Raw genomic sequence first — 11,976 nt, forward strand, 5'->3', positions numbered from 1 at the left:
CTTTTCACAGGGACAACTCAGAAAGCAATGGGTTTGGGATGGTCTACTGTGAATGTAATAACTATGTATCCAATTGCAATTTCAATTCCATTAAATATAAAATCACCAATAATCAAGTTTCTTGTTCGGAGTCACTGACGAGGTTATGCAGGTGAATTTTATTCCTGTGCACACAGCTAGCATTACATAGCTCTCACTCCAGCAAAAAGGCTTAACTGTCTTAAGAGGAAAATCTGTACAAAAAAGAAGGTTCCTTTAACCAAAGAATATTTATATAGTTCTCTTTAGGTTGTAGCCCTTTTATTAAATGATTGTATTTTCTCTCTAAATGTACATCTAAAAGGTTTCAATCATGTTACGGTCCTTTTTTATATCACGGTTATCTTTTATTTTAAAACCAATATATATATTTATAGTACTCCTTCAGTGGAATTAAAGAGCATTTAATTGACGTTTATTGAAGGGCTGACTTTTCTTTCATGGAGGACTTTTCCTACTGAAAAACTTATTTACAAGAGAAAAATATTCTAAATATACTTCTAAAAATGACAATCAAATCTTTGTTGATTGACTTACATTTGATTTAATTATACTGTTTGATCTAATGGAGTATCCTAGCAGGACAGAAGGGTTAAACCAAAATCTTAAAGTAATTCCTCAATAATCTTATAAAATTAAAAAAAAAAAAACTAGCATGCAAACAGAAAAAGTACTTTATTTATAACATCATTTTGTAAACAATCACACTGTGCATTTTTGAATTCAACAATAACAAATTTTTTTTCTATAGATTTATAGCAAACCTATGTGAAGTCAATGAGTTAATACAAGAGTGAAGACAAATAGGGTAGAATAATTTTTGAAACTGTTAAATTACAGCACTTGATACAAAGACAGATAACTATCTGTACCATAAAAATTTACATGCCACAAAACATTAATTTATAACTTTAAATATGCAGTAAAACACATTTATAAAAAAGCATCAATATTAATTTTATTATAAACCAGTGAATTGCTGAGAGGAATATTTATTAAAACTTACCAAAACCAGTAAATTTTGCAACTGAGGTAAAAATTTATAAGTAAACAAAACTATCATTTATAAGAGCCAAAAAGGAAAAGAAAGGGCAGACGACACTTCTTGATGACTGTGTCTACTCCTTGATATTCTGAAGCAGCTTCAGCAAATGTGACTCAATAACCTGTTGAACTAGAAGAGATAGGTTATCAAGACCACAGCATGCTGATTACACAATTTTAAACAGAACTATCAAATTCAACTTAACATCAACTTTTTCTTTTCTTTCTTTTACATTTTTTAAGTGTTTACTTTTGAGAGAGAGACAGAGCGCGAGTGGGGGGTGGGGCAGAGAGAGAGAGAGGGGGAGACACAGAATCTGAAGCAGGTGCCAGGCTCTGAGCTGTCAGCACAGAGCCCCACGTGGGGCTCGAACTCACGGACCGCGAGATCATGACCTGAGCTGAAGTTGGCTGCTTAACCGACTGAGCCACCCAGGCACCCCCATCAACTTTTTCTTAAAATAGTTATTCATCATATTCTGAGGATATATCCTAGTAATATATACTCATAGTCTGAGGGTGATACGATTGCATGCAATACTTAACGCACTTAAAACTTAGTCTGTCATGGACTTAGTAATTGTCTAAGTTACTGGATTCTGTTCTTGCACAAAGTTTGTTCTAAAGAACAGAGAAAGGGCAACCAGAAAGCATTTTGTAAATAATTTGTTACAAAATGTTAAACAAATCTTGTACATAAATAGGTGTGCACTCTAGCAACTAGTTATTTGGGTTGGTGAAAAGTAACAGTAACAAACTCTTTTTTTTGGTAAGAATTTGTTGATTTTGCCCACAGTTAAAAGTATATGTCAGGAGTTAGGATAACATGTCATGTTTTAGGACTACAAGTGATGAAAATGGTTTAGACCACAGTTTGTACTATTTATATAGCTTTACTAACTAAAATACAATCTGACAGGGGCGCCTGGGTGGCTCAGTCGGTTGAGCGGCCGACTTCCGCTCAGGTCATGATCTCGCGGTCCGTGAGTTCGAGCCCCGCGTCGGGCTCTGTGCTGACAGCTCAGAGCCTGGAGCCTGTTTCAGATTCTGTCTCTCCCTCTCTCTGACCCTTCCCTGTTCATGCTCTGTCTCTCTCTGTCTCAAAAATAAATAAATGTTAAAAAAAAATTAAAAAAAAATACAATCTGACAGTTCTAAAATACTTACCACCTCTATAGCCCAAGGCTACAGCTAAATCCATAGAATTATACCCAGAGTCAGTTTCAATTGTGGGGTCAGCTCCATTTTCTGTATCAAAACAGAAAAATCTGCATAAATAAAATGAAAATGTAGACATGTTTGTCTATTACTGGCTCATGTGCAAACAGCAGGACAGATTTTCAGCAAAGTGGAGGGTATCTTCAGGATGGTCTGACAAAGTACGAAGGGCAGAGATTTCACTTCGGTGGGTCAGAGGGAAGACACTTCAAACAAACAGGCATCCTCTCGAAAAGCTGAAACTCATCAACAAGTACAGCGAGAACTTCTGCATAAAGACGCCGCGGGTCGAGGAAACAACTGTGGATTCACACGTTATCCTCCAAAGGAAAGCAACAAAGACAAATGCTCCAAGCACAGGTGTGCGGTGTGCTGGAGCTGCTTCTCACACAGGCAACTCTCTGGTAGCACGTGTTCCAGAAGGATTCACGTGTTTAATAGTAATTAATGATTCTCCTAATACCAAGGGAGGCCACCTTGTAAGAAGTTAAAATAAACCCCTCACATGGTATTTTCTAAATATTTTCACTTTTAAAAATGGCTTACCTAAGAGCATTTTTACACATTTAACATGATTTCCATGTACAGCATAAAGCAAAGGTGTTCCTCCATTCTGCAAAAGGAAAAGGTCATTTAGTTTTCAAGGTGAGCAAGATTCGAGTAATTCAATGTTGCCGTTGAGGAGTTTTACTAAGAAATGGACATGTAAAAGTAGTTTAAGGCAATTTTCATGTTTTGTGAAGAATACTTAAATCAGATGTCACAAGTGAGTTTACACCATTAACTTTTTCTTCCAGGTGTTTAAGTTAATGATTTTTCCAAATGTTTAGTGAAATGTATTATGTCTCTCCAAACTAAGTAAATCCTAGAGTTTATTACAGTATTTTAAAATCAGTAGCATAAACTCACCCAATCATATTCATTCACATCAACTCCACAATCAAGCAGCATTTTGACAATATCTGTGTAGCCTTTACTACAGGCCAATGATAGTGCACTTTCTCGACCTTTTCCTAAAAGCTGGGGATCAGCACCCTGGAGTGGTAAGTGGAGAGAAAAGACTTTTCAATTCATGTAAACAAGAATACTGTTGTTTCTGTCACTAAGAATTCAGTTCAATACTTCGGTCAGGTAACGTTCTGGGGTAAATAATGCAAATTTCTACTCATGGATGCCTTCCTTCCTCCCTTTATCTCGGTCCTAACTGTCCTTCTGCTCTGGAGTCAAATTACATCTCCTCCACGAAGCTGGTCCTAGAGAGCTGACGGTACTTTTGCTCCCACTGTACCTCAAGGGAGTTGGGCATTAAATTCTCTCTTGCTGTTTCACGTACGATTGGTCTTGTCTGCCCAGCTAGATCCAGGTTCCACAAGAACATGAAAAGCATGTAAAATTGTTTTGGATCCTCTACCATTGCATCTAGTTGGCTGAAGATACAAAATCTTTACTACAGACTTAAGTAACTGTACATATACATTTTCTGAGGCATTTTCCTTACATTCTGAAGTAGAAACTCTACCACAGCTATTTGCCCGTGTGCTGCAGCCCACATCAGAGGAGTAAATCCTTCTTCATCCGTGTGATTGATAACATTTTCTATTTAAAAGAAAAGCAATTTTTGTCATCTAATTTAACAACCAACTATTAATATCATTAAGAAAATACTGGCATTCTAAAAAGTTGATACTACTACTCACTGAAGTTCACTTTCTGCCGACTTATTTGCTGAAGTCCTATTAAGTGTTGTTGCAGGGTGCAGTGTGAATGTATTAAAATGTGCTTCGGTATACACAGCTCAGTTCGAACAGCGTGTTTGTACTGCACATGACGTAACGCTAGGTACAAGGCAGTCCACAAAAGACTGGACTCGGGATCAGGAGGCCATAGTCTGAATCCTGCCTCTGTCACTTTACAGGACTATGATTCTGGGCATATCACTTAATTTCTCCAATACACGGAATAATACTTTGCTTATCTCAATGAGTAGTTGGGAGAAACACAATAGAAGCGAGATTATATAATAGCCCTTACAATTATATAAATATATATTATAAAACCTCCAAAACCTTATTAAAATTATCTTCTACTCTATAGCTAACATTGTTATTTTTTTCATTCTTGGTGGTTTACTAACATAATTGGGATGAAGACAGAATAATCTGAAACACAGTCCCATGCAATTCTACCTTGAACCCCATTTTGTTTCCTAGATTCACCTTACTAGTTATAAAGTCCACAGGTTTCCCCTAAGTTTATTTAGTAGACAGAATGAAACCTTCAAATATTTATGAACAAAAAGAAATACTGAAGTATGTCTTATAAGAAAATGACATGATGAAAAAAAACCCACCTCTTTTATCATGCACCCTGTACTCAATCAGTAATGTTGGGATAACTGGCTAACTTTATGAAAAAGGAAAATAAAAGTAAAGCTTGACCTTTACCTCCTTATACCAAAACATTCCATATGCGTCAAAGATTGAAATGTGAAAAAAACCAAACCACAGAAATTGTAGAATAAGATGTGAGTGAATTTATTTGTAATTTTGAAGTAGAAAATCATTTCAAAGCAGGATATAAAACTCAAAAGTTGCAAGGAAAAAAATAAATTTACCACTACAAAATGTTAAAATTTTGTTTGAAAACATCAGAATCAAAGGAAAATGACAAACTAGAAAAAAAAAATGCAACATAAACAACAGAGTGAATTTCTTTAATTTAGATAAGAGTTCACATAAATCAACACATATCAGGCAGTTCACACACAAAAAAGCTTAAATAGACCATAATTTAAAAAACTGAAACAAAACCAGTATGAGAGACTATTTTTTCACCCATGAGATTAGCAAAGATTAAAGTCTGATAATATCTTGTGTCAGGGTATGGGGAAACAGAAACTCTAACTCTGGTGTAGGGACAGGACAAATATCTGGCAATATATATATAAATAAAAATTCACATTTCTTTTGACCCGGCAAATATACTTGTAGGAATTTACATACTTAAAAGGAATGTAAGCAAGACTATTATTTAAGAGCAAGAAATTGGAATCACCTCCAAGAGGATTAGTTAAAAAATAAAAACATGCGGGGCGCCTGGGTGGCTCAGCCGGTTAAGTGTCCGACTTTGGCTCAGGTCATGATCTGTGGGCATGAGACCTGTGTCAGGCTCTGTTGCTGGCAGCTCAGAGCCTGCAGCCTGTTTCAGATTCTGTGTCTCCCTCTCTCTCTGCCCTTCCCCTGCTCATGCTCTGTCTCCCTCTGTCTCTCAAAAATAAATAAATGTTTAAAAAAATTAAAAAAAAACAAAACATGGTACATGTGTATGCAGCAATACAGTGCAAAATCATAGACCTGTTAAACTATTAAAAAGAATGAAACAGATCTTTATGTGCTTATATGGAAAGATGTCCAAAATATTAAGTGAAAAAAAGGAAAGTGTAATACGGTGTGTACAATACTTTCCCTCTTGTGTAAACAACAAAAAAGCACATATATATTCTCATACAGAACTCCAAAAATAAACAGAAATGTTTTCTAGAAAAGTTTCCTGAAAATATAAGAAATTTATAATATTTGCTTTTGGGAACAAGGCTGGGATGGTATGGGAAGCTGTGACTTTTATACTTTATATACTTTTTGTTTGTCTGTTTTTTACTACCTATTGGGTTATCTGCCTGGTGAGATTATGCAACTATTTTTTTTGTCTTTATACTTTCCTGTATTAAAATAAAACAACAAAAATCTAATAAACCCTACAAAATTTAAGTACGTTTAAAAGAACAGGCTATTACCTTGTTCAATCCGAGTAGCTAGGTAAAGCATCTCTCCCTGAGCAGCCAACTGGTGAACAGATAGAGCTGAAACAATACCATAAAAAGCTTCACAGTTTTCGACTTATAGGGTACACTTTCATCACGTCAGTATTCATATGTGTGCAGCAATTTTCTTTTCTAAAATAAAAACTCTCATTTTATTGTTTAAAAAAAATGTAACTTAAAATATACCTATATCTGAGGATCGGTATGTGTTTAAGGCAATTCTGACAGCTACAAAGTATTATTAGCAATGAACAGGCAAATTGTTATGATCAACTATTAATGCAAATCGCCACTGATCTTATCAATCAAAGAAACAGTTTAGGTATTTAATTTTTAAAATGCTAACTCAATATCCAAACTTAGGAGGATGTTGGGTCTAAAACCACACAAAGATATACCTTCTGTCTTTTTATAGACTGAATCCTCTGAAATCCCAAAGACCATTATTTCAAGACTCCACGGGTTTTTTTCTAACCCATGGGAATTAGTAAGTTGAAAACTAACTTTGAGAGTAAATTCTTGAATGCAGACTTCATTGTGGCTAATCAGCTGTGTGACCTTGAGTAAATAATTAAATGTTTTTGTCTATAAAATGAGGGAGGGGAACTGCATAATCTCTAGGTGTTTCTTTTTAGCTCAAAAATAATATGGTTGGACTATTTGAAGACAATATCTTTATTTCATTCATTTATTCATTCATTTATTTATATTTAAAAGTTTATATATTTATTTTAAGAGAAAGAGAAGGGCAGAGGGAGAGAGAGAGAGAGACAGACAGACAGACAGACAGAGAGGATCCCAACCAGGCTCCTCAATATCAGCGCAGACCCCCAGGTGGGGCTTGATCCCATGAGTGAGATCATGACCTGAAGTCAAGAGTCGGAAACTTAATGGACCCACCCAGGCACCCCTCATTTATTTATTTTAAGACAACATCTTTATTTTACAACAAAACTAAACAGGCACTGTTCTGTGAGAGTTCATCTTAGAAATTAGTATCACTTGATCCTTGACTTCAGTAATATAACTGAGTGGCCTTAATAGAAAGGAAAGCAATTAGGAAGCACATGGAAATATAGTAAGTAGAAACTTTGGCTAATAGGTGAAGTAAGAATCATGGACTCCTCCTGCTTAACTGCTAGGGCATGCCATTCAAAATTAGGAGAGATACAGTGTTTCCAAAGTAAAAACAAATATTTCACCATGCTTTAGAATATAGATGCATTTACATTACATATTCGATACAGTTCCTAACGTCAAACTGCTAACTGGTTTTCTTTCATTAACATACCCATACTACATTTTTCTGATTTGTATAGAAAAGCTTCATTTTATTTCCTCTAGAATGATTCCATTTTTAAAAATTGTGGCTTCAAGGTTTTAAAAAGAGAAATTTCATATTCATGTTATTATAGTCAAATTCTAAATTACAAATCACTCAGCTTTTACTACAAATCACTTGCTGATCACTGATCTAGTTTAAAAGTAAAATGTGAAGTAAAAATACTCTCTTACTTTGCACATAGTTCAGAATAAAAGATTGTTTTTTTATAGTTAAACTATAAAGGTTTTAATAGTGCCTGGGTGGCTCAGTCGGTTAGGTGTCTGACTTCGGCTCAGGTCTGATCTCGTCGTTCCGTGAGTTCCAGCCCCACGTAGGGTTCTGTGCTGACAGCTCAGAGCCTGGAGCCTGCTTCAGATTCTGTGTCTCCCTCTCTCTCTGCCCCTCCCCTGCTCACACTCTGTCTCTCTCTCTCACACAAAAATAAACATTAAAAAAAAAACTATAAAGGTTTTAAGAATGAAAACCTGTAAAAATCTGTATGTGTATGAATATAAACCTGTATTTGTATAAACCTATACAAAATCTGTATTAAAATCTGTACTTTTTCTCAACATAGAAATATAAAACATGAAATATGTGACTCTGCAGTAATATTGTGAAATTTTAAATTACTAAAACTATCAAGACATCACTTTCCAAATAGGATATGCATTTAAAGAAAATAATGTTTCAAGGCCAAACTCTTGAAAGCATTATACCAGTAATAAGAATATTTTAACAACTCAGTGGGAAATACTTACAATTTGCTAAGAGAGGTGTGGTCGAGACCTCATTTCCTCTGTGTTTGTTGGTTAAAGTAGTTGATTGTTTTATGGGTGAGAAGTGCTTTGTTGTAGAGGGAGTGTAGACATGCCTTACTTGAATTCCCGGAGAAGGAGATGTATGGATATTGCATTCAGCTAAGTAAAATAAATTTAAACACATTAACACAATATTTTAATGATAAAACATTTCAGAGTTCTATGTCAATGTTTACATTAAAAGAGAAATACACGAGGTACATCTTCAACTGTTTCTCAAGTGATATTAAATTATTCTTTGCTATTAAAAAATCTATATCATCATAGTGAAAGTTCCAGGAAAAATCTGTATTAATTTTGAACAATTTTATTTTGAAATTAGCTTTTTTATTCAGTAGATTGTTATAAAAATAAATCTACAATATGATGGCAGACTTCACTGCATTAATGCATGGGAAACTGAGGCCAATCAAATATTCATGGAAGAGGGAATATTAAGCTAATTCATTTCTTAAAAGGCACGAATAATTTTTTTTCTATCATTTAAAAAGGTACAAATAAGAAACTTTAATTTCTAAATAAAGGTTAAGCTAGAAGATTTTAAAAAATCAACATACACTATAGACATCACAAAACATGAAAATTATTTAATTTCGGTTTCTGTGAGATTCTAGAAAATCATATTAAAAGATGACTTCCAAACTCTCTTCCCAAACTCAAAATCTCATGATCAGAAAGGAAAAACCAAAACAAAAAACAAAAAAAACCAAAACCATACACAAAAAACACAAAAAAAACAAAAACAGAACAAATGCACATATTTATACCATAACTTGCAACCTTTAAATAGGACAGATGCCACTTCCAGGTCAGAGTTAACCTGATCTTGAATATTTTTACTATCCTCTTCATTTAAGGACTTCACAAATCGAGAACACACGTTCATATCAAATCGGTTAGGTAATATGAATTTCATTCCCATGGCAACACCCTGAGCTGATCCTTCCTCTGCATTTGAGTCCAGCTGATGTTCTATTTTAATGTCTGGCGTGCCAGTTAGACTGTAAGTGCTGGGACACTCTTCCACTATCAGCTGGGCTCCAATATCCAGATTTGTTGATGTAGCCATGACTTCAACTGTAGTTTCAATGATTAAAACATTCCTTCATGATTTCCTCTTTGTTTTATAGGAGTGGTATCCAGTGTGTTCTTGGAATTTAGATATTGAAAAATCTGAAAGAAAAAAATTAAAAAGATTATATCAACTTAGGTAATAATACACAAAATAATCATTTTTCAATCAAGTATGCACATAGTGCTCTTACAAGCCCCTATACATAACAGTAAGCATACAATGTTTGGAGGCAGACACCGGAGTATGAATCCAAGCTTCACCACTTCTTGGCTGTGTGAACCTGTACATTATTCAACCTCTCCAAGTCTCAGTCTCATCTGTAAAATGGGGGTATCGCCACTAATTGCATAGGATCTTGGTAAAGACCAAATGAGATACAGGCATATTTTTTACCTTCATCACCAGGTTCCAACACATTTTACTCTTTTCTCCCTTCTCCTATTCCTCAACATTGGTAAGTGGACAGAAGATCAAGCTAACAATGAAAATAAACTTTCATGGTTTTTCACCAACTTAGACCAAAAAGATGAAAGCTATGAACCATGAAGAGGGCTCACACCAGAACACAACCATGCTAGCACCTTGATCTTGGATTGCCCAGCCTTCAGAACTAACCGAAGTTCCTGCTACAGGCGAAGCCCAGAGAGGGGTGGGAGGCACTTCATCAAGATGGAAAGAAGCTAGTTTCTGTTGGGAGAAAACCTTGTAAAAAATTCTCATAGCACCTTTCTCTCAAAAATTGGGCATTTGTTATTTTCATAGTTCAAGTGGGTGACCTTTTCATTGACTGATAGATTTAAACAACCTTCTAAATTTATTTATTAGATTTTTAAGTGCTTATTTATTTGAGAAAGAGAGAGAGAGAGAGAGAATGACAGGGGAAGGGGCAGAGAAAGGGGGATAGAGGACACAAAACGGGCTCCATGCTGACAGCAGAAAGCCTGATGCGGGGCTTGAACTCATAAACTGTGAGATCATGACCTGACCGGAAGTCTGACACTTAACCAACTGAGCTACCCAGTAGCTCCAAACCACCTTCTAATTTTAAAGTGCCAAGACTTCATTCCATAAACTAAAACGGCTAAAACATTAAAAAAATTTGATGTGAAAACTTTAACCTCTTACCTATAGTTCATTTTTTAACATGCTATGTTTATAAGTGGTTCTCAGTTTGAATTTAAGATAAAATTCATTGTATCCATGTCTGTTGGCATCTATAACACCTGATTCTTGGACAGGTAAAGGCTTTACAAAGCTTTGGTTATGATGTACTGAAGATACACTTCTCAGTTTTTGTTTAGTTAAAATGTTAGCAACTTAATATAGGCTCTTATGAAAATTTCCTGAGGGACGACCCATCTCCCACAGACTCCTACCCAGAGCTGGCCTAAATGCAATCCCCTGAGCTCTCTTAGCACACTGCATTTATTTCCATTTTGGCATTTACCATTCCTTTGAATGTTTCCACTTAAACTCCCAAGAAACTGAAAACTTCTCTAGGCTGGGGGCCACTCTTACTAATCTTTGCATACAAAACAGAGCTTGATCCCATCAGGTGCTCCAGAAATGTTTTCTGATATGAAGTTTAACACTGTTTCATATTATTTCCTATCCTAAAATGACCCTGCGAGATGCCCAACAGGGGCTTGCTAATTAGATCTGGCATTCTGGTCTCAACATCACTACTAGCTAGCTGTGCAACAATGGAAAGACAAGTCATATACGTTTTCTGAGACTCGTTGTATTAATCTATACAACGAAGACGGTTGAAATAGGCATCTCTAGTATTCTTTGTAGCTCTAAACATCTTCCATGTCATAATATAGGCGGAATTACCCTCTTCGAGAAGGGGAGAACTGGGGCGAGGAGGGAGTGAAAACAGAACGCTGGTCCTGCCAATACGCTAGACGAGATGAGCCAAAATTGATGGGTTACGCTAAGATTTTGAAGACTTGGAGAAGGAGAGGTGAAAATAGGATTGAGAGTAAGAGGCAGTGAGAAGAAGACGATGGCCAAAGGAGAGCTAGGATCACTTCGATGGGTCAGAGCCCAGGGATGAAGGGAGAAAACCTAATGAGATACACATTCCGCAGTGGATCCTAGTAACAGGTGTCCCTTGGCTCTTCCTACTCCTGAAACTGTCCACCAAGGAAAGGAAGGTGCTATGAAAATGACGCCTCACAGGCGACAGGTGTCCCAGGGCAGAAGCCCCGTGAAAGGGACACTGTAGGGAGGGAAGTCCGCTCGGGAGCCACCCGCCAGCTCCGCCCGAAAAGTCGCTCAGGCGGAAACTCTGGTTCACCCCCGGCGGGAGGGTCCGGGGGACAGGGGCCGGAAGCCTACTGGATGGGCGCGCAGGGCCTCGCGACTACCTTCGACAGCCGACAGCCAGTCGGGCCTTTCCATCTGCGGCCACAGATTCACTGCAGGCCCCCAAACCCCGGCTTGTTTTGACCGCGACGTCACTTCCGATTTCTTCTTTCGGGGTTTGGCCAAAAAACGTTCCGCGTCACCGCAGCCGAGAGGACTTCCAGGTTTTTTCCCCCGCCGCTGCACAGTCTTTGCTGCCCAAGTACTACAGACACTGGGTCACTTCAGCAGGACCCGTCTGGGTCTCTAGAGCAACACCGGTCCA

The 11,976-nt window shown here is 36.8% G+C and overlaps 1 protein-coding gene across 1 annotated transcript; it reads right to left on the reverse strand.

Moving 5' to 3' along the window:
• Nucleotides 1-697: 697 nt before the first annotated feature.
• Nucleotides 698-11,973, reverse strand: ANKRA2 (ankyrin repeat family A member 2). Its single transcript, XM_042940896.1, has 9 exons — nucleotides 11,714-11,973; nucleotides 9,047-9,439; nucleotides 8,207-8,365; nucleotides 6,095-6,160; nucleotides 3,800-3,897; nucleotides 3,211-3,336; nucleotides 2,848-2,914; nucleotides 2,251-2,331; nucleotides 698-1,213 (listed from the first exon to the last, which is right to left on the reverse strand). Exons 2-9 carry the CDS (start codon nucleotides 9,333-9,335, stop codon nucleotides 1,158-1,160), a joined length of 942 nt encoding a protein of 313 aa, XP_042796830.1. The 5' UTR covers nucleotides 9,336-9,439; nucleotides 11,714-11,973; the 3' UTR covers nucleotides 698-1,157.
• Nucleotides 11,974-11,976: the final 3 nt, after the last annotated feature.

This window comes from Panthera leo, chromosome A1 (assembly GCF_018350215.1).
Source record: "Panthera leo isolate Ple1 chromosome A1, P.leo_Ple1_pat1.1, whole genome shotgun sequence".
Taxonomy (NCBI): Eukaryota; Metazoa; Chordata; class Mammalia; order Carnivora; family Felidae; genus Panthera; species Panthera leo.